Source organism: Lepisosteus platostomus, chromosome 7, assembly GCF_059453375.1.
Source record: "Lepisosteus platostomus isolate fLepPlt1 chromosome 7, fLepPlt1.hap1, whole genome shotgun sequence".
In the NCBI taxonomy this organism is placed as follows: domain Eukaryota; kingdom Metazoa; phylum Chordata; class Actinopteri; order Semionotiformes; family Lepisosteidae; genus Lepisosteus; species Lepisosteus platostomus.
In genome coordinates this window covers 46,468,607-46,492,741 of record NC_142617.1, presented here as the reverse complement: position 1 = coordinate 46,492,741, position 24,135 = coordinate 46,468,607, and the positions used below count along the sequence as shown (strand labels likewise).

The 24,135-nt window shown below is 40.1% G+C and overlaps 1 protein-coding gene across 1 annotated transcript in view; it reads right to left on the bottom strand.

Moving 5' to 3' along the window:
* Nucleotides 1–21,359, bottom strand: part of homer2 (homer scaffold protein 2) — a 45,814-nt gene extending 24,455 nt beyond the window's left edge. The window contains exons 1-2 of the mRNA XM_088640780.1: nt 20,906–21,359; nt 3,248–3,404 (exon numbers count right to left, since the gene is read on the bottom strand). Coding sequence (XP_088496906.1) covers nt 3,248–3,404; nt 20,906–20,910 — 162 coding nt within the window. The 5' untranslated portion in view covers nt 20,911–21,359. The remainder of the gene's footprint in view (nt 1–3,247; nt 3,405–20,905) is intronic.
* Between the last annotated feature and the right edge of the window lie 2,776 nt (nt 21,360–24,135).

Below are 24,135 nucleotides of genomic sequence, written 5' to 3'. Positions count from 1 at the left end.
TTCATAAGACAGGTGAGCGTTACTACAGCATTAAAAAACATAGCAATAAAAGTACTGCTAAAAGTACTTAATGATGCCGTGGAGGGTGAAAGAGAATAAAATAAACATTCATAGAAATGGATCCAGCAATGTTTAAGTTACAAATGAACGTTAAATTGATTTTTAGATGAGTACTAATTTACCATGTAGATTCTTGGTCAGGCTCGTTAAAATTCACACAGTCCACATACATAAATGTCGTGTTGATTTAGAATTGAGCAATTTCTCGCACATTAATAAACGACTGCGCCCCTCAAAGAGCTTTTGCTTGCTTTAACTATCCAGTAATTCACTGTTTGAGGCATGCTAAAGGGAAAGACCAGCCCCTGATTCTAACTGCAGGCAAGAGTGGTAAGGAAGAAGGGGAGCACAGTGTGCATGTTTTAAAAATAATAACGACAAGTCGACAAGGAAAGCTTAGAACGGGTAGTAGCTTGCAGCGGCACTGGGACCCCTAGTAGATGATGAAATGATGGCTAATCATCTCAACATGGAAGCTGTGCTGTTTCTTCTACTACCTGTCTCAAAATCCCCATTAACTACAATGAAGGAAATGTTACAATTGCAGGGGGTGAGCAGGTTCTGAGCAAACACACTCATCATGGCTACATTTTAAATGTATCTTTTATGTCTAAAATAAATCCGAATTTCTCAGCAATGCCTTCCCCACACGTCAACACGCCGTTCATCACACTGTGTTTCTTATTGTTCGGTAGCTTTTTGAAATGTTTTTACAGTATGTCAATGGTCAAGGATTAATGCAGCAAGAGGAATAGTGGCACAAATTATTAATTCCTTTACAATGACTCACTGCATTCTGTGGCTGCTGATAGATTCCTTTGCACATTCAGTGAGATAGGCTGACAGATGCAGCATAGGAATTGTCACTGAGCTCACAGAGGGCAGGTACTATAACCTGTGTCTGTTGTGCGACAGACATTTTTACAAAGGCTTCATGCTCTGACTACATAGAGATTACAGTATTAATGAAAAAATTATATGGAATACCAGTGACTCAGTAAAACCATTAAAATATCTCTCATTCATTTTTCCTGAAATCAAGAAACAAAAAGTAGTCATTTTCATAGCTTAGATGAGATGATTAGAATACACATGCATGCAAAAAAAAGATCAGAGACACAGAAATGTACTACTTTCCTGTGATCTCAGGAGTGATTCTAGGCAAAATACATATTAAAGATCTATCAAATTCAAGAGGGACAGAGTTCTGGGGTTAACAGAGTTTCTATGTCTCTGTGCAACTCAGTCTGGGGTTTTATAAAAGCTAATGAGATGTTTGGATGTGACTTAAACACTGAATATCAAGTTACTGCATAGAATTATATCAGAAACCTTAGGCTCCTGACTGTGTATTCTAGATCTGTCTCTATTAATGATGCATTTCTATCAGGGCAGTAAACCAGACCGTAGACTTCTGAGGTCCCAGCTCTTACATCCTGTTCAGTTTTAAAAGGACGTGATGCTTTTACTTAAACAAGATGATAATTTTGCGTCTAAGATATTTTGCCAGACACCACAACCATTATAGAGGAAATACTTACCTTGGCATTCTGTTTCAACCAAAAAATAAAAAACGAGTAAAGGATACTGAAAAATGAATGGCTAACCACCTTGAAAATGCACAGCTTTTCAGATGCACCCAAGGAAGAGTCCTAGAGTTAATATAACTGAATAGCCTTGTTGGAGCTTACAATTGCTTTTGTTACTTTTTTATAGTTTAGATGGTGATGTGAAAAGTATAAGACATTGAATGTTTACATGGCACAGTGCCCAGACATTTACAGGCATTTTTCACCCAGAGGTGAAAGGTTCCTGTTGAGGAATGACAATCCCTGTGGGGTACACGTGATTGTCACGTCGGTGGATTTTTGGGGTACTGTAAAACCCCTCAGCACCTTGAAGTATCTACATCTCGCCCATGTGGTGTCCCAGACTTGATAGTCAAGCTACTGCAGAGACTAGATGTCCCAGTAAAGTCATTATCATGTACCCACATATCCAAAACTTGTGTCTGGCCATATAACAGAACAAGGGCTAAAAAAAAACATTTATAAATAAAATAATGTTTCCCCTTTTAAGCCACAGGACAATGTGTTGCCTGTCTCTGCTTCTGTGTTCATAGAAGATGCGAGAGAGCAACCCCACACCAAGACCAAACAAGCCCAACATTTCATAAAGAATTAACACAGGAATAGAGGACACATTCACTAACATAAAACCAAGAAAATATTTCCATTTTAAATCGGGGGATTCCAAAAAGTTACTTTTCTTTGTGTAATTCAAAGTTATATTTTCCAATTTGTCTGTAAACTTTCATAAACCCAAATACAAGGCCAGGCAGTGGTGACAGAGGGGCTGGGCCTGTTGAAGACTATCACTGCAGACAGCATTTCCAAACAAGAGTGAAGCGTTTCCATAGAAACATGACATGTAAATACACAGTATAAAGACAGGCAGGAAAATTGGAAACATTTTGAAATGGGCATTTCATTTTTCTTTTAATGCCAAATCTGTAGTATTATTAAAAGAACATGTTAAAGTGGCAATTAAGTATTTATGCCGCAGAAAGGGTTTAATTTTCATTCATAGCCACAGAGATTAAGTTCAACCCGTTAAGTTATCAAATATTAAGAGCTGCAGTGATGTCAATGCTATGAATCACACTGATATCAAATGGAAAGTGTTTTCATTTGGAGATAAAAGTACATCCAGGCTGAGTTAATGGAGTTTTATCCTACTGGCTTGTGATCGACTGATGGTTTCCACTGCTTTAGACCAGAGACAAACTGCTCTCTTTTTTGCTGAACAGGGAATACAGACACCTTGAAAACTTTGCCTTCAAGCTCCAAGTCCATGATAATAAAACTGACAAAAAACCATCAATTTATATTCAGAGAGAACTACTTCAGACAACGTGTTGTGGGAGCCTGAATGAGCGACACAGCCACATTGTTGAAGCAGATGGCCTGGGAACTCTCAAAAAAGGCTGGAAGACGTCTTTGGATCAATAAGATACTAGTCCACAAACAAATAAAATGGATTGAATAGACCCTCTCATCTGTGACCTTTCTTTAATGGGTAAACACTTTGCGAGGTCATGATTTCTTCTTCTCTGAGGAACAGATCTGCCTGTTTTGCCTGAGATCTCAGCGAAGTTTAACAGACCCATCTCCAGCAGTACACTCACCTTGGTTCCATCGACGCTGATGATCCGGTAGCTGTTGCGTGTGCTGTCGTAGAAGTAGGAGACGGTGACTGCCTGCTTGCTGGCAGGCACCCAGTTCTTCTTGGTCGTGGGGTCAATCTGGAAGACATGAGCTCTGGTGGTGAAGATCGGCTGTTCCCTGGAGAAAATGGGGAAAAGGAAAGACAAAGCGTTGAGCTTGCATGAGAGGACAAAGGCTGAAATGTCTTGTCTGGCAATGCTGAAGAGAAATAACCCAATGAGATCTGTATGTTCTTGCTAAGTTGTTTAAGTTTTAAAATAACCACAACAACAACAATATACCTGCACTAAATATACTTTGTAAGGCAGCTCTCCAGCATTCAGCCAGTTTCCTACCTATTCTTGGGGAGACCATGTGACGTGATGCTGCCGTGGGCTACTTGACACAGTCTCAGACGTGCTAATGTAACATTATCCACAATCCCACACTGCCCCACAGCTATTAGCACACCAACACCTATTTTCAATCTCAAAGTGGCATATCTAAGAGCAGCCACAGCAAAGATAACAGTCCTAATAATATTATAACCACGGGGAGGTGCGTTTAAAACTGAGAAGAGCGCACTGCTTTACAAAAGGGCCTTGAGAGTGTGGAACAAGCTACCCAGCCATGATACTGAAGCCGATATCCCAGTTTCTTTCAAGAAAGCTGTATGGGTTCATTAACTACTAACTACCAATAACTCGTTTTTTTTTCTTTCCGTAGTTAATGTGCATCATAAGAAGAACAAACTTCAGCTTTTTCCTGGCGATGAAGAGCTAATTTCCACTAATGTCTGAACAACAGAGAGCAGAGAATAAGTTCTTCTTGTTCCTAATGTCCTCATGTACTGTATTTACATTGCTTAGACAGTTTAAGGCAGACAGTGATATACAACTTTGCCAATGTATTTAAACCACCCTCATCTATAAGGATAATGTGGTGTAAATAATTGCACTTGTAAGAAGAGGGCTCTCACTGAGGGTCTTTGACAAGGGCAGCTGTATTTTAAGAGCTGAAGGTACATGCTCTTTTCCTGCTGCTTCAAACAAGAGAAAGAACATCCATGTCACCTGCGCTGTTAGTATTAAGTAGAAGCAATTATGCTACTACAGAATCTAACTTTTCATGTTGACTTAAAATGAATTAGTTAATTTTGTAAAAAGGAGACTACATACTGTATGTGTTTTTTAAATATGGTTTCAGGAAACACAAATCATTGAAACTACTGTATTTTATTAATCATTCTCTTTGTGTAGGCTGTCTTGAATGATTTGATTTACAAGCATGAACTAAGTAGAGATTGTTGGATACACCAAGTGAATGTCTTTGCAGTTTTTGTTGAACTTTAACGGCTTTCACAGAAAAAAGTAGTTTAGATATAATATTAAATTTTATAAAATGTGTTTACATAATTTGAAATTTTAACAAAATAGCACCTCATTGGAAGGGAGTGAATGCTTTCTAGCATCTTACTGTATATCTAAAGTAAGAAACGTTCTCCCTTATGACTCATAGTCAAAATGACCCCTGGTAATGATGAACCAAGAGAGGTTCCTTGCCTGATTTAATCAATCTAGAAGTATGTTTTTGATGTTTTTATGACATCAAATCAAATGTCCTTTTTCAGGATTCCATGGGAAGCTGGTCTGCTACATGATCACTTGTCAGCTGTATGCTGGACGGACATGGCAGTGCAGTGCACCCTTATCACAGGGGTCATAGCGGCTCAGTGTGTAGTTAGTGCATTATGATTATGGAAACCTGTTGTGGCTGAAATAGAGTGTATCTCTCAACTAAGCCTCCAATTCCCTGTTTAAATCCAACAACACCAATATTTATTCAATAAAATTATGCAACATGTTTTCCAATTTAAACAAAATCTGCAACGCACAATCGCTCATCCTTAGAAAGCTGAATCAGGAAGTGCTGCTGGGCAGTGCTGAGACAGCCTCTCTGGCCACACGGATTATCCACCACAAAGGAATCAAAGCCTGCCTAATAACTTCACCCGCTAGATTGATCCTAATCGTAATCCTAATCTGCTTTTGAAAATAATGGCCTTTATACTGATCATTGTTGAAGTTTACTCCAAATCCACAACAATAAGTCCAATAAAATTAAAAGAATGTGCCGCTGTGGCAGCACCTCCTGGAGAGGCACAGATGGGCAGCTGAAGAGCAGGTGGTCAGTGAAAATGTCACCTGCATTATACCGACAGACATGATGGAGAGGCGTGATTAAATTTCAATGCATTCAGCTTCTACTAAAACTTTAAAAAGTCTTTCGTGCAGAACTGTCCTATTAGTATGGCACAGTATTTGCCTTCTCATGGCAACAATGATAGGAACATTGAGAAAGTCACAGACGACAGGAAGCCATTCAGTTCATCCAGCCCTTATGGTTGTAAATAATTAATTGATCTGAGAACTTCATCCAGTGATTTCCTGAAATAAACCAGTTTATCGGCTTTAACAACAAGGCTGGGCAGCTTGTTCCACACTCCCACCACCCTTAATTAATAATAATTGCTTACACTTATATAGCGCTTTTCTGGACACTCCACTCAAACCGCTTTTCAAGTAATGGGGACTCCCCTCCACCACCACCAATGTGCAGCCCCACCTGGATGATGCAACGGCAGCCATAGTGCGCCAGAACGCTCACCACACATCAGCTATCAGTGGGGAGGAGAGCAGAGTAATGAAGCCAATTCATAGAGGGGGATTATTAGGAGGCCATGATGTGTAAGGGCCAATGGGAAATTTGGCCAGGACGCCAGGGTTAAACCCCTACTCTTTTTGAGAAACGACCTGGGATTTTTAATGACCACAGAGAGTCAGGACCTCGGTTTTACGTCTCATCTGAAGGACGGCGCCTGTTTACAGTATAGTGTCCCCATCAATATACTGGGGCATTAGGACCCACATGGACCACAGGGTGAGCCCCCCCTGCTGGCCCCACTAACACCTCTTCCACTTACACCCTTAGTGTAAAGCCTGGTTTTAAGTGCACTTCCACATTGAGATGTTTCACCGGGAGGCTCAAATTCATCTCACACATTCAAAGAAGGAAGTGCCCAACAGCGCTAGAAGGCCAAAGGATTCACAGACAAGGGGCCTGAAGTGTTCTCAGAGCACCATTAAAATGTCATGTTATGACAAGATTAAGATTTCAAAGGCAGCAGCCAAGATACAGAAGATTAGCTGTGGGAGTGCATGAGTCCAGCTAGTCTCTCACGCTGTCATAAGAAAGAAATGCAGAACCACTACCACTCCTCAGTGAAAGACATCTACATAGATAGAACTTTAAAAAGCAAAGACATTTTAGAATGTTTTATATATTGTTACAGTTTTAGGTGACTGAGAAGTGTCTCTTAGATTTCAGAAAAAGTTTGTGACACTTGGAAGGTTAAACACTTAAAACTTCAAAAGGAGAGAGGATGTTTGCTGAGGTCTGGGGGGTCCCTTGAGTAGAAACAACGGTATAGTATAGTTTACCTTAGTATACCTAGGTAAGTTGTGGATAAATGATTTGTCAAGAAGCAGCACAGACACACACAATATAAGATCACATCATCCAAATCAAACCTGACTGGAGCTAAGTATTTGAACCTTGTTAGAGAGAATGTGCTTTTCTGTGTTTTTAAGGAACTTGGGTTTCCTGATTAAAAGATACCTCAGTTAGAAACATCTTTACTGCTTAGGGTGCGTTTCTATGGATAGGGATATAGGTCCCATTTATTTTGTGGCATCCAGGGTACAGAGAGAGAGCTTTAACTGCTGGTTCCTTTGTATTTAGTTAGAAGGCAGCTTATCTTGCTTAGTAGCAGCCTGGGGTTTTCTGGGTGACCAGAAGGTTAGGCCTCTGAAATGTATTTTTTGTAAATACTGTACATAAAGTAATTTGTGTGTTGTATGTTGTGTAGTTTGTGTCCTGTCATTGTTATAAATATTTGTTAACCAAGTGTGTCTGGATTATTATTCCTCTCAACACAGCTGTTCTGCTCGGGTATACTGCTAGAAATCACTTTCAAGTTGGGGGTTATGAACAATTATTTCACTTATTGACTAAACGGCTACGTCAAATCCTGATTTTCACCAGTTTTGTGACCCCCCCATTTGTAACGATATTATTTATATACATACAGGTACAGTAGGTGTGATTAAGGAATATGAATTGTTCCAAGCTTACGCTAAATCAAAACCAGATTACCATTTGCTTACTGTATTAATATAAGAGTCTCACTTAGTCTTTAAGAGGGTTCAAAAACATACATCAACAGGGATCAGGTGTGAGTCTACAATGGCCATTGCCCAACAACAGCAGCAAAATAATTTTTAGAGAGCCAGCTCTACTGTGAGAACATCTGGTCATGGAGGTGGTGCACCACAGCTTCCCTTTTTCCAAGCTGGGCCAGCGAGCGGCAGGGGTGCTATAGAGTTACACAGCTTGGGTGACCTTTCAGAGAAAAGCCCTGTAAACAGGATTAAAAGCCAGGCGCTCAGCTGTCTGTTTCTCTTGAGACAGGGCGTTTTCGAGAGCCCTGAGAAGAAACGGAAAGCACTGGTGTAACTAAATCATGTAACTAAGTGCAACACAGATGGGCAGACCTGGTGGGATTTAATCTCTTCTCTGGCCACAGGGTCAAACAAATCCACAACATTTGCTGCACAGCTTAAGAAAAAAATGAAAAAGCTTTTGAGCCAGTATATGCTGAAAACCACAAACCATTGATTCAATGCACATTTGAACCTGAAAACTATTTTAGTATGTGAACAGCCCATGGCAGTATTTTTTTGTATTTGACTATGATTAAGATATAATATCTGTAAAGTCACTGAATCTTTACAGTCTGAACCTGCTCTGAAAATGGTACAGGAGACTAACATGAGCACCACGTCCTTCTGTTGGGCCACTGAAGCATATTGTCCTGAGCCTTAAACTTGCTGTAACCATGAGGATGGATGTTCAAATTTAAAACAACAGTCACCATGATTGGCACCAGGGACGAATAAACACAAGAAATATAAGCGTAGTGTATGTGTGGTCTTTAATAATTAGACAATTACCAGCCGGGAGTCACAGTCACTCCCAGTCTATACAGTATGTTGTACAGATTTATTGTAAAGTTTGCGAATAGTTATACTTATTAGCACTTAATGCTCAGATTATAAAAGGAAGATGGCACATGCCTGAATTTAAATTGAAACTTTCAAATGATACAGGCTTAGTTTGTTTTTGTAGGCTGTCACTTAACAGATCCAATGCCTTGAGTTCGAATCTGACTGTATGGAGTCTGCATATCCTCTTAGGTTATCTCCTGGTACCCTGATTTCTCTCCATAGTTTAAAGGCAGACTAAGTAGGGTAACTGGTATCTTTGATTTGCTCTCGTATGTTTATGTGAGCCTGTGATGGACTGGTGCCCTACCAGCAACATCAGCTCCTCACAGGGCCTGCTGGGACAGGCAACAACTCAGAGTGACCCACTAAGGAAAAAGCTGTCACCGAAAAACGAATGGGCATTATTTTGCAGTAACATTAAAATGTTAATATTGTTTCGAAAAATTATTATCTACAGCAGATGCAGATGATTGCACGTTATAAAAACCTGTTGCCACGGCCAACAGATACTCCAAGAAATAATAAAAGGGTTAATGATGTGGCAGAACAGCACAGTGGAATGGAAACAAAGACAAACTAGCAATAGCTTGTGTTAAAACATTTCCCCCTGCCTCACAGCCCCTTCAGTTGTAGTTCAATAATTCAGCAGTGAGTGGGTGTGCTCAGCCTCACACTGCAGGACTGCCCCCCCAGCTCTGCACCCCGGAGTCCAGGAGGGCGGGTGGGTGGACAAATAGTCTCCGTTTACAACCTGGCTCTGTTTTATTCCTGTTAGGAGAGGAACGCAGTTCAGGAACCGACCTTCCAAAAATATCAAGAGCACGAAGAAAGAAAGATTCACTGATTTGCTGATGAGAAAACAAACAACAGCTTTAGAGCCAGAACACACCGCAGGTGGCAGCAACCCCCAGTGAGAGTGAAGTTTGGGGAATAATGAAGCACGCGACCAAGCTTGAAAATATCTTATTCCCAGCGCTCCGCTTCCTCGTCCTTTCAAACACAGCCTCCTGCTTGCAGATGCCGAACAGCCCTGTTGGATGCTGCTGCCACACAGTGCTCAGAAGGGTCGGAAGGCAGTAGGGGGTTCCAGGGGAAGCAGCAGAATGCGTACCAGAGCACTGGCCTCACATGGGCAGTAGAGTAGGTACTGATCGCAGCTCCTCTGTGATCTAAGTGGCTGATGTGCCCCCTGCTTCAGTGATGGTGATGACAGGATTGTGCACCCATCCATCCTTTTTCAAACTGCTTCTTCCAATACAGGGTCGAGGAGAAGCCAGAGTCAAACCCGGCAAGCAACGGGTGCAAGGCAGGGTACACCTTGGACAGGACACCAGTCCATGGCAGGGCAGGGCACAGATACAAACGCAGACACGTACGCACTCACGCCGGGGGAAATTATCCCAGAAGCCAATTAACCCATCTAGTATGCTTTTGAACTGTGGGAGGAAACTAGAGGACCCAGAGGAAACCCACACAAACACTGGGATAACATACTGTACAAACTCACCCCAGGAACTGAACCCAGGGTCCCAGCGCTGTGAGGTGACAATGTAAACCACTGCTCCACCTTTGTGTGCAATCACAGATGTTAAACTGCATTTTCAGAACATAAAAAAAATGCACAGGTCACTTTGTTTGTACTGCTGATGCGGTGATTTTAAAGCTGTTGCTGCCCTAGATTTAGAAATCTATCCCTGTCCTATGGAAGCAATATAATACTGTAAATAGGCCACTTTTTACACACAGGATATGACAGACATGAATGCAAGCACAGGTAGAATAAACAAAACAAAGTGGGTTATGTGAAATGTATAAATATTTGCTTGTGCTGCACCTTTATTTACATCAAGCGTTTTGAAATTAGGGTGTTGCTTCATTGTCAAGAATTGTAAAGCAAATTGAATGTTTCTCTAGGAATACTGGAGTTCTACAATTTCCACATGGAGCAGCTGTAGTCTGACAGCACTGACACTGAACTTTAAATGAGGGATGTGATTTGAAAAAAAAACTGGCAAAGTAACCAAAAGTATGAATAAAAAAAGATCTGGCATGCAATTAGAATAATTATCCAATTAACAGACACTGTTTCATTTTTAATAGATCCCAGTTCTGTTGTCCTTTATTTAAAAAGGAACTGCACTTCTGGGCCAAGAAACCTTAATTGATGGGACAATGATATACAAGCAGAACCATTAAACAAACCTAAAGGATGTACATTATACAGAAATTAATTGTCATGGTTTGCCTAAGACAAATCTTTTTTATACATTAATGCTTCTTGCCATAAAAGCACCAAGTGTTGGTTATGGTGCCTGCAGCAAGAGGCAGTTCACATACAGTACATGGCTCTTAGGAGGGCTGTCTGTAGCAGCCAAGAATGACAGGAGTCTGCAGATGTACTCCAGCTCGGAGCCTGATGATGAGCTGTGCCTCGTGACCTTGCGCACATGATAGTGCCTCCAAATGTGTGTGTGTGTGTTTCCCTGCGCACATGACAGTGCCACCACACGGGTATGTGTGTCCCCGCACACATGGCAGTGCTGCCACACGTGTGTGTGTGTTTCCCTGCACACACGACAGTGCCGCCACACGTGTGTGTGTGTTTCCCTGCGCACACGACAGTGCCGCCACGTGTGTGTGTGTACTGTATGTGTGTGTCCCTGCTCACACGACAGTGCCACCACATGCGTGTCTGTGACCCTTTGCCCTCTCTCCAACGCCAGCCATTAGATACTCCTCACACCTCTGGCTAAATGTGTGTCTGAAGAATTATATTCATTGCTCAGCCGCTCGCCTGCTCTACATATTGACACTCAACCTCTTTAGCAGTTTATGAATGGTTAGGAATTAGCTGAGGCTTATGTTATTTAGGCAGTTCATTATAAAGCTCTACAGAGTGGTATCCAGTTCTGACATCACAGAAGGCCTTAAAAATAACTGATTCCCTCTGACTGAACAGACTCTCTACCCCCTCTCAAAAGACTGTGTTGTATATGGGTTAAACCTTTATACTATTGTAATGTTTAAGTAATAACAGAGCACAGGTTACTCTGTAGATCGTGCTGCAGTGGATATACAGTAGCACAAAAAGTGAAAAATACCAACACATTTTATATCATAATATACGGTTGAAAATGTGCAGGACATCATCCAGGTGGATGCTGCACATTGGTGGTGGTGGAGGGGAGTCCCCATTACCTGTAAAGCACTTTGAGTGGAATGCCCGGAAAAGCGCTATATAAGTGTAACCAATTATAATTATTATAATTAATTAATCCAAGTATTTTCTACAGTGTTCTCTTGAAAACAGGAACCCTTTAACCTGCACTCCAATCTACCGATCTACATACTCCAGATGTAGCATTTTCTAAATCAAGCTATATTGGAAATCGGCGATAGAGGTTTATTCCTTTACAGCCTAGGGGCTTTTTATTACTTGAGTCAAGGAAAGAGCAAACCTTCCATGATCTGAACTGAAACTAAATTCAGGAGCATAACTATTTTAACTTATAGATGTTACAGTATGTGAATCTCTGGGGAGGCGCAGAGAACCATGCAGACCTCCCTCTGATGGGAGACAGTGGCAGAGAAAAAGAAATAGAAGTGACTAGAGGCTGATATATACCCCCTACCTCTCTGTATGTGATGCAACACTTCCCAGAACAAAGAGTTCGCTGAAATTGTATAAACTTTAACATACAGAGCAATCCATCATCTACAACAGTCAACACCAGACCACAAGTGAGCAAAAAGAATACATTCTATTATCTTTCCTGGCACTGGCTGTGCACTTAATTAGCATTTGTTAGCTTTGCGAACTGTAGATTCAATGACAAAGCATGAATTAAATTACTTCAGATAGCTATGTGGTGCAGAAGTGTGTGCGCTGCGTTTACACTGATATTTACCACCCTTTGGGAAACATATACAGTAGTACTTAATATCCAGGACAGGCCCTTCCAGATCAAAAGGTAAACTAAATCATTTGGGTTCATTCTTCACCACTAGCACCAAATACAATGGCAAGTGATTTTAATTGGTGGAAAAAAACATATTCTGCGTGTATAACATGGGCAGAAATGCCAGGTCAGCTTGTCTTTGATGTTAAATTATAGCAGCTCTGGTGACTGAGAGCCAAAATTCTCTAGCTTTCAAGACCTCTTTAAATCATTGGCAGCGTAAAGACCGAGAAACATGAAAATGGCTCTTATAATTCTTAATTGAACGAATGTGAACCTTCTCTATAGGTTTTAACCTGGTAGAAATTATAAGAGACCTTGAAAACGTGCTGGCTGTGGTCTGTATGAATGAATTGAAGATTCGTGAATTATAGAATAGAAAAATGCATTTAGCATTCCTCTTTCCAAGTGTAAAGAGATAAGCAATGCCCTGCCTAACCTGTTTTACAACACGCAAGCACTGTACTTCTTACGTTGTCACCTAGCAGTACCTGTTCCATCGTGGTTAGCAGCTTGGATACTGTTCCTGCACAGTGTACTGTAACTGTGCTTCCTTGACACCAATCATCCATCTGTTTCTGTGTCAAATTCTGACCTTCTGCATGCAAATTCAGAAAAAAGAACATGATCAATGTTGCATTCCTCGCAGTACTAGTGCTGCATGATCGGTTTCTGAATAGTTACTAAGGCTACTTAATTACATGGGCCAAAATATCAGGACCCTCTGTCAAACAGACTCACACCAGCAGCAGGCCATATATGGGGGCTTGAGGAACATGAGACAGACCCCCAGGACCTTCCCTGGCCAGAACAAGCCTCAGATCTCAATCCTTCTGAAAGCTAAATGATCCATCTGTTCCGCCAGTTCAATCCAACTTGCTATTCCCCTTGACACAACCATACAAGGAAGTGACACTGCCAGAATGGGATGGAATAGGACTCCACATACCGAAATCTTGATAGCAAAGGTAGAGATTCCTAATGTTCCAGCCAGGGAGTGAAGTACAGTGATGAAACTTCAGCGCCTAGAAACACTTCTCAAGTCTGCCAGAACGGGCACAGCAGCTGTAGGTGTAAAGTAGGTGTGTAACCGGATACCTACAGTAAATGGCTGGAAGTAAGCTGAGAATTGTATCACAAAAAATGATTATCAAATAGAGCATCTATTAACTCAAAGCACCTGTGTCTGAGATTTCAGAAAGGATTTCATAATGCCATTAGGACAAATAGTTTAAGGAAGACACATGTGCCAAATAGAACCTGATCAGCGTAATTTACTAGAAGTAAGGGTAGGATGCTACTTTCCCAACCTAAAGGAAAAAAAAACAATCGATATACAGTAAGAACTCACTCTAATCCAAGCAGTAGATTTCACATAGAGGCAGAACTTCAAACCTACTTCCCTGCATTTCTTCAACCAGGTCTTTAACCTTTTTAAAGCTCCTTTGACTATAAAGGAATATATGAATGCAACAATAAAATCTGAGCACGGTACTGACAAGACTCCCACACTCGTATTTTGGTTTAAACCTGGTCAATGATGCACATCCATTAAGAACAGAAAGTGGGAGAATGAGGCCATGCCTATAAAACTTCTCAAGAGCAGTGAGCCCACAAGCATAGATATGAAGGTCTTGCAAGGAAAACATTCATAGACAATAACACAGCTGCTGAGCGGTTGCGCCGTGAACCAGGTGCAGAGCAGAGGCCCAGTACCCGTGACCTGCAGTGTGTTGAGCAAGATACCAGAGAGTTCCTTTGCCCTTTCTGGCCCATACAGGAAAGGCACAGCACATTCACCACTGTCTGTGGCAGACTTACTGAAGCTTGCGATCTTCCAGCAACATTAGTCCAGGACAAAGAGAAAGCAAATGACTTTGGAAATTGGGGAAAAAAACAACAAATAAAACCAGCTATAGAAATGTATACAAAATCCATAAATGAAAATCATACACAGGCTCAGAAAGAGAGAAATGGACAGGGAAGGATCTCGCATGTGGCAGGTTCACAATCTCAGGGCTCTGCAGCGTTGCTCAGAGTTGTGCTTCATTGCACACCTGAATAACTATGCGGCCATTTGAGCAGACCCCCTACATGAATAAACAAAGCACATTGCATTTGACTTTCCTGAAGGAAGAATATAACTGTAAGTTACTCAGAAATCTAGGGCACAAAATGCATACATTAGCAACTATTTATGAAGGTGAATTACAACAGTGCTTTTGTGTTGAGATTCATATACAGTTAAAGCACCCTCAGCTTCACTTTAGTGAACTAGATATCATCATCCAAGTCACCAAGCGCTTATCAGCAGCCAATATGCTGTAGCTTTTTCACACAAGGAAATATATATATATAAGCCTTTGCCATCAAATCAAATAGCATTAAAGTTTATCCTTAGAATATAAACCTTATCAAGAACATAAACACCACAACTTCGAATCCTTCATATTCATATATTATAAGGCTGTTTTTAGGGTTTTCGTTATGTCACCAGATTCTGTCCTCCATAAAATATTAAAACTTTGTAAGAATTCCATTGACCCCATACAACATTTTATTGCAGCACAATTCATTTAAAAAGCAAACCTTCAATCCTTATATTTTGGGGATTTTAGCATGAACTCTCTCTGTGAATCCTAATGGAATAACTTGTTCCAGATTGTCCATCAGAGATGCCCCCAGGGGCACAAAACGTTGTTCACCACTGGGGTGACATTGAAAACTGGAGGAGGAAAAGGGAAGGATCCACAATCATGTTTTCATCTTCCCCTACAGACGATTGTTTCTCACTGTTTGTAAGGTACCAAATGTCGACGTTTTCCTGACTCTGGCTTCTAGACTCTGCTTATACATATCAGGACTGAAAGCGCTTGTCACCAGTTTTTGAACGGAATCACAAAATCAAAATGGTTAAAGGTTCAAACTGGGAGAAAATTATCTGCCCTGGGCAGTCTCCTGTTTAATTTACACTGTCAGTGAAGGTGTCTGCTGCAGAGGAGAAACGGACAGCAGACAAGGGTAAGGGCCTAGGCCCTTACCATCTGCCCCTTAGATTTCCAAACCATATCTGCCTACCTCCTCCATTTCTCAGTATTTAAGTAATATTATTATTTGGTTACAAGAAGTGTAATTGACCTTTTAATAGATACGCAAGAGATGTGAGAACAGAATCTTCTATTCTTTATGTGCATCTTCTGTCTAAAAACAGATTAAGTCATTCAGGAATGGAGCACAGGCACCAAGTGGAAAGCCCTCGGTAGTAATAGACACTTATCTCTTTAAAGAATTTAACCTGCTTAAGATTAGTATCTAGCTACCTCTGTGGTCTTGGCAGTCTTCAGCAACACTCACTGTAGTCCAACAATAGCAACGGACAATGAGTACTCATAAAGTCAGCTGAAAAGAGTGTGGAGTCCTAGTTCTTTGGTTCCATGCAGATGAGTGATTGGGACATACTGTACAGAAATGAAATGTGAAAGAGACAGTTTAAAAAAAAACTAATTCAATAACAATGTATGAAGGTCACTGTACTTCACTATCTGTTCACATTAGGAAACTGCAGCTGGCAGCTCTAATCCAGGCAGTGATCATTTACTGTACCTTCCCAAAGAAGGAAACTCATAAAGTCCCAAAGCTGTGACCATGGGGAAAGGTGTGTGGCACTTGATAACATCACTGTTTGCTTAACAGGAACTAAACAGGTTGAAATCTAGACTGGAAAAGTCATTTATGAAATGCCTCATTGATTTCTTTAAAAAAAATTCTGTTCCTATTAGTCTGTCTGCAGAACTGTCCTTCTACTCCTGACTCTTGACCTCATGTGTACTCCTTCTTGCTTACCCCTAATAATAATAATTAGCAAGAACTTGCTCTAAGTGTGAAAAAAGGACTTGGCACAAAGACACTTCCATACTCAGATTCAGAAGTAATAAAAAAACAATGGACAACTTGTGAATCATTTACTACATCATCTAGAGTTCAGTTTGTCGTATGTTAATGATTAGCTGGTCTGATTTCTCTGAACTTTGACTGGATTAATGAGTTGCCTAGGCTGTAAGAAGTCTTCTCTTCCAACAGATTTGGGGGTTTTAAGTAGGAGAGTGATATTACCTTCAGCACAGAGCAATGTGGCACAATTAATTAATAATTTGTGATATCATTTAGGCTCTATCAGTCATCTAATCAGAACCTTCACCAATCTTTTTTATGACAGGTGATCAGAGCTGTCAGAGTAATTCAACAGCATGGTGAGTGAAAGATTGCTGAAAGACAATCCATAATCTCGCACACAGAACAAACACAGCTCTGGAGGGCAATTACTGGCTAAAAACATGACAAATCAATACTATAGTACCATCAAGCTCCATCACTATTCATTTGCATGAGAATAAAATGCTGAGTAAAATGGAAGACCCATGGATATAACCCACTGTACTTCTCAGTAACGTCTGCATAACATTCACAGTCTACAACCTTCAGTTTCATTCTAAACCACTAGTTATTAACGACACATTTACAGAAGCAGATACAGGACAACTTTTTTGTAAAATGGAAATGTGAGTGTTTTTAAAAGTAAAGAACACTGTAAGACTTATTTTGTTGTGATTGTCCCCAGAAAAGTACAGCTTTCCACTGACTGGAGAGACATTATGCTTTTCTTATCTGAAAATTGTTCTAGAATAAAAAAGATCCCCATGGGCACATAAAGATAGATCTGGGTGAGTGAAGTAAGTACAGAAGCTGTCCCATAGTGTCTGGGAGAAAGAGGTGTGCTTGAAGAGTTAATAATTTTGTGTTCTGAAGCCTGCATGCTGCAGTATACAGTACATGTCTCTTTAACTTTCCTTGCTTTTACATTTTTATGTAACACAGTCTATTCCCAGACTGAAAACTTCAATCAAGTCATTAACATGGAGTTATTAGAAAGGAGTCATCGAGCTACTGTTCTGCTTGACGACCAAAATGAATTAACGGGGCAAGAGGTGTTGTTTGCGCCGGAGTGATTGATTGGATCAATCACCATTGGCAAGATAACACTATTGATCGTAACTGTCACTGTAAAGTGGGGGTCGACCACAGGGAAAGTATGTGGAGTGGAGGCTTCAACTCGACAATCCCTTTTTCAAGACTGTTGAGAAAATTTTACTGAAAACTGATGGAAAAAAAAGACAGGCGGGATTAAAATGATTTAAAAGACAAGCCAGCCGAAAAACGTGGCATGCCCTCCCTTTTTACTGCGAGATTCCTAATTGCACGCTGGCCTTTTTAAACTCGAAAATATGATTTATGACACAGCAAAATACACACAACGCCACCCAAGTCTTCTGCTGGGAAGATGTAATTCATAAGATTCTGCTCTAACATTATTTGAAGATGTAAAGCAATATTAACTGTCTGCTAGGATAGCTTCTGCAGAGGTTTATTTATAGTGAGGTGTGCATTGAGAACCTAAAGGATAAAATTAGACATTGATAGCTTTCTATGACATGAAGCACTCAGACATCTTAAGACATCTTGGGTTGTGCAGCCCGATTGGTTAAACCCCTTACCTGGCTGTTTATATAACAGGTTACAGGATTAAGCATGAGCTGTAGATTTTTGCTGATACCCCGAATAAAAAAAAGAGCAAAACCCCAAAATAACCCTCTAGAACAATGAAAATCCAAGTCTCTGACCAAATCATGAACAGAATAGAGGTGAGCAGCCCAGCAAGATGTTGTACGATTAAATGATTTAATGCAGTAAACGTGTGTGTAAGACAGGAGTTAGGAGTCAAACCAGTGCTACAGTGCTGTACAGATGGTATGTAACAGAGAAAAAACATGTAGACCTACAGGCTATTATAGTGAGTGTGAATCCATAGATCGATTGTGGTTTACACGTGTTGAAGACAGCTTTCAACAATTAAATTAATCAGCTACTCTTTTTAATTCCAAATGCTTTATAGTCATATGTTTGCATTCTTGCAGAACTATTTCATTTTTCCATCCTACCAACCCTCCCCCCCTCCTCCTCCCAAACATAAGATTTGACAAATTCAGACGTTCAGCATAGAAAATTCTGGCATCCAAAAAGACTTTAATGCTACCGCATAACACGTTACATTAAATGCGTCTCTCAGAGGCTTGTGAGAAGTCACAACATGTCTCTACAGAGAATACACTTATTTATTTTTATATTGCTTTCCAAGGCCTATATATTACAAACACGTTTCAGTGATGTTTAAAAGGACTATGATATTTAGTGTCCTCACTGGTAGAAGTTTCACTGTGTAAATGTAGATGCCTGAAGGAATGCAAAACACAAAAGGCTGAATTATTATGATAAATATAGACCACATAAGTGCTGCTTCATTTTGAAAAAAGCCATAACCACATGAACATTTAGAATAAACCACAAATGCAAACTGGCTAGTTCTGTGATTTGTCCTGTAATCTAACAGAGCTGTAGGAGATGTATATAAATATTCAGCAACAATACTGAGAAAAGCCAAAAATAATTCCTCAGCTCACTACAGCCATGATAGCTGACACATTGTCAAAACAATGCCTCCGGTCTCCAGAGAATTACACCATTTGCAGAAAAACACCAACGACTTTCATATGCCAACAAAACACAAAAGATATGTCCTGAGGATGTCCCAAAGAGCTGTAACTTGACCAGAGGCAGAACTGCATAAATCACCCACAGTTAATAACACATGGCTACGTGGACTAAAAAGATCGATTCTGAGTCTTAGAATAACCTGTTCCAATTCTAAACCGCAGTGCGTTTTTACACCAGCATTAACAAGGGTATTCCAGCTATCAGACTTCAGAAACACTCACACAATTACTCTGTAAAGCTGAACAGAATTTGACATTTGTAAACAATGCTCTGTGTGTAACAGCTATCTCCATTCAGAGGATTTCAACAGGTGAGATATGCGAGATGTCCTCAAAGACTGCTGTTGCCTTGGTAAAGATGGCAGCCAGTGAAACTCGAGGGGGAAAGCACAGTAGGGCTCCAGGGACAATTACTGTACTTTGATTACAACATTTAAAGTAGACTGCAGCTAAGGACAGACTCCCCTTGCACAGCCACCTGTAGCTGTGTTGCTGCAGGCTGGACTTTTCCCTTATGTCATCAAAACCTCTAAATGTTCCACATGCAGACCACTCTGGGAAAGATATGGAAATCCACTTGGCTAGGATGGCCTTAACCAGTCTTACAGTAAGATAGTTTTAATAAATTTAATAAATTAAAACTAAGGAAAGCAAACGGCATGTTGTTCCATCAACTAGGACCCTAAAAGTAAAATAATGAATCCTGCCGTCCGCACATATGACCAGACATTGACTTGTATCGCATAAACTCGGTATCTCATTTTATCTCCCCAGTCGCAGGACATTCGTTTCGACCCATTTTGACAACGGAGCGTAACAAGAAGTGATGCACTCACCTACTGTAAGTGATTCTGAGTGGCAGAATGACAGTTCAGTATTTATTACCCTCATAATCCCTTTACCTTTCCTGTGCTTGCTTTTTAATGAATCGTCCCTGAGCTCAAACTTATTGTTTTAAGAGGCACCTTAAACGGAAACGTTTAAAAAGTCGGCTGCGACACGTTTATATGTCAAAGACACATCACGCCAATGTGTTTAGTCTTTGACAGCCGGACATGGCCGTATGATACCAGACCAAAGCTACAGTACATACGACTGACGTTATTTTTTTCTGGAAAGGTCATTCTACCAACGTTTTTTATAGCTAGATAAAAACAATCAAATCATCGACAACTATTACAGTAATCAGATTAAGATTTATAAGAAAAACTGCAGTGAAGAGGTGAGTGTTTACCACGTTTCTATATGGCATCGATACTTTCCGAGTGATCTGAAAAGACAACGCAAACGCTTAGTGCTATATGTTAAAATGTACTGTATCTGTAAACCCTGAGGACTATAAGCCTGTTTAAAATTTTATATAAATGTTTGTTCGTAACATCAGAATGTAATTTACGAAATGAAATAAGTCTCTTTAAAGATGCCTTCCTAATAATCTCAACTCAAAAGCGCTCACACAGCGCACGCAGGACCGACGTGTACATGAATCAAAATACCTAGATTTTTAATAAATGTTTTTTTTATTAAGTGTCTTAATTAAAATTTAATAATCACAGTTTTTATCTCAACTTTTAATATATCTTACAAATTACCTATATGTACACGTGTGTTTAAGAGTGAGAAAACGCTCCTTGATCTGAAAGACTAAAAATAGACTGGTTACACAAACTAGTTACTTTATTTAATAAATATTTCTGTGGCTAGATCGATACAGATAATATATATTTCAAACTTATCAAATTAACGGATTTGGAAAATCGAATGCGAGGCGCTGGTCTATTTGCTCACGAGGAAAAAAAACTGATTTCCTTATGACATAGATGTTTAAATATAGAAGTAAAAACGCGTGAGGGCATTTTAAAAATGAAAAAAAAAGGCAGCTGTCAAAACAACACGCGTTCGACATAATGGACACTGACAGCGAGCCTCTGTCAAGTTATACTCACCCCATTTCCTTGGACTTTCCGAACAAACCTCCAAGGTTCCAAAAATAAAGCCTTTGAAGCGAACTTCACCAGCTGCAGTAACAGCAATCTTCAAAAACTTGTGCAAAATATCCCCTCTCTCGGTATTAACTGTTCGATGAGTGCATATCGGGACCTTAGCTTGGAGCAGCAAGGACTGAAATATGAGAGTCTGACTCACTCGCACACGGGCACGGAGAAGCTTAATTTTCGTCCTTATATCAAGCCTTTCCTCTTCTTTCTGCGAGAGCGCTTTTCCAAGCCATTTAGGAATCTGTCCAATGCAGAAAACACGGGGAGGGGGGGAATCCACAAACGATCACAGCAATGTTGAAATGTATTTTCTTGTGTTTCTAATTTTCTCCCCCAGTAGAAGTGTATATCTCCGTTCCCTGATGCGCTTGTGTTGGAAGTGAAGCTCGGAACGGCAGCAGCGACACTGAGAGGATTCCACCTGCTCTCGGCAGCAGCCTCCCACACTCTTCAGAGTGACATGGGGCTGGTGCTTAGTTACTACATCTCCAGGGGGCGAGATCCGAGACTCACAACTACAGCACGCCGGTGAATGATCTGCCCCGAGATGCACCTACAGTAGAAATAACGACCTTGCGCAAAACATAACGGGCGTTTAGCAATCAGCTGAATAAAAAGAGCCCACAGAAGAGCACATATAGCAGTAGGTTTCAATAAAACTTTTGTGAGTTAAGAAAATATAGCTCAAAGGGCATTTTAACTAAACTAGAGGCAATGCAAATACGTTACAGTACATCATTTTTGATAGACCTGTATGAGCGGAGAGTCTGGAAAAAGAGGTGTGTGGGGGTACAGTAAATCTCTAATTCTGTCTTTTTAATAATGTTGTATAGAGTCAATTGAGCTCGACTCCCCCCGATCTCCGTGATTTTAGACCACGGTGCTATATAATACAGTATGTCTGTTTCTTAAAAAAAAAATAAGCCACCTGCCACTTCAATGGGATTGTATATAGCGACAGACTTCACCTGTCCTGAAAAGCGCCGCAAAACGACTGTTTTGTTTTACAGCATGAAGCAGGCAAGGCCTTTCAGTTGTGTGCAGCACTTTCTGAAAACCCATCAAGCCGTCAAAACGTTTCAATACAAAAGAGAATTTTGAGACACCCCAGATCGTGCTTTACAGTTTTATAACCATAGAAACTTGTGTTGCTTTTTTTATTTTACACAATTAGGTCACCGAGCACTGAGGTATGAGTGAATACAGAAAGCGCCTACAGTGCTTATATGTCATTGTTGCATTTCTAAAATGGAACTAGTGGCATTGTTCCAAGTGAAACTCTGTATCAGTCTACCATTGCTTCGTAGTGCAGTATTTATTTCAGGGAACCCACAGCAAAGCCAGTGGTTATTCAATAAATAATAGCATTATTCCGGTTCCTGCTGCATTCCTTGCGACCGGGTTACTTGGTTACTTAGCTGCTTTTAGTCTGGATTAATGATGAGTCACTGAGCAATATCGTGTTTCCATGTACACTTGAAAGAAGGTTGTGTGGCGCCATACAGGTCCTACATCTGCAAAGACTCAACATTTCTAATGTTTCCCCCTCTGAAGTGAAGTACCGTATATTACGATCTAATTATCCAGATCGTTTAATGTGCCGTTCCCTATAAAGAGTTTGCTCCTGTTAATTCAGTTTTTGTCATTGTTTATAAATAATATTTCTACAACCATATAATATATATTATTAATACCCCCAGAGCAAAACAGTTACACAGACCAATAAGAAAATATTCAAATTGATTTTAAATTGATTAGAAGGTTTACTTACCTGTACGTCTCTTTATCTATAATTATTTTGCCCAACCACTCAGGAGTTGCTGACCCAGGCTGAAGAGAGGCAGTCCAGCATTCTGTCGCTTTTTGGGTAATCTTTAAACCATCAATTACTTTACACGTCGAACAAAATTGTCTTCAATCAATGAAGCATCTTAGAGATGGTCTCAAATCTAAATACCCACCCCTTGTAGTTTTTAAAACCCAAAGGTTGCTATTTCTGATTTAATTGAACCGATTGGCTGACTAAACTAATCAGAGGTCATTGAGAATGACCTACTGGATTGTGGCTTTCCATGACCAGAAACAGCCACCCATGTGCCGGTTATAGTTATGTATCACTAGTATACATCGACCCTCATACACATAAAACTAGCTAAAACTTCAGCCTGCACATGACCTTTTATTTTTATACACAAATTGATTCTTTCTCTTTAGCTCCACCAAAGCATTTAGGCTGAACATTTTATACTAAGCAAAAACACATGCAAATAAATGTGAACAGAATTAAGGTTTTACAAAACTGTATGAAAAGCAAATTAATCCCAATCAAAATAATTATTTTCGTTCATTGTCACTGAGGTTATTTCCAAATATTATTTAGTTCTAAGCCTCTTCTAAGTCCTTCGTTCCCGTTAGTTTGTTTGGACTTTTAATTTACATGCTTCTGAACTCTGTTCGAGTTTCTAAAATATCTTTGTACAAGCATATTGTTTCTAATGACGTCAGAAAACAGAGTGAAGCAGCCTTTCTGAAACTCGGAACTTGGATCATTACAAACCATATTCAACATTTTAAGAGCCGAAATAAATCGTAATTATGTTGAAGTTCAGGTGGGTAGCTGCGTCAGCATGCGTAGGCTGCGAAGGAACAAGTAATAGGTTTATTCCATGCTGGAAAAAAAGAAGAAAGAAAACACAACGTTTCGGCCGTGGACCCTTCAAGTGTCTGTACTCACCTGAATTATAACTTTTAAAAACATTCACGACCGAAATTAAGATAAACGGTGATGATACGAGTATCGTATGTAACTTTAAGCAGTCCACATTACAGGAAATAAGACCAGATACTGACTAAAAAGAACAACACGGTTTTGTAGGGATCTTCTAGACCAAATTGAAATTTTAAGCGAACTTTCTTAAGTTAGAAAAAATACAAACGATTGGACTGCAATGAACGAAGGAATGGAGAGTAAACCAAAGATATTTTGTAAGAAATTATTTAAAATATGTAAGGTAATTATTTCTATCTAATTAACTTCAGAATATACCCCCTGTTAAAGTTTGTAGCTATTTAATTGAGAAAGAAGCGCACAGTTCTTTTAGGAACTAACGTACCCGGAACCATTTTTCAGAGAGTCTTTGCGGAATCAGTACGCTACTGCACAACAGAAACAAGAGTGT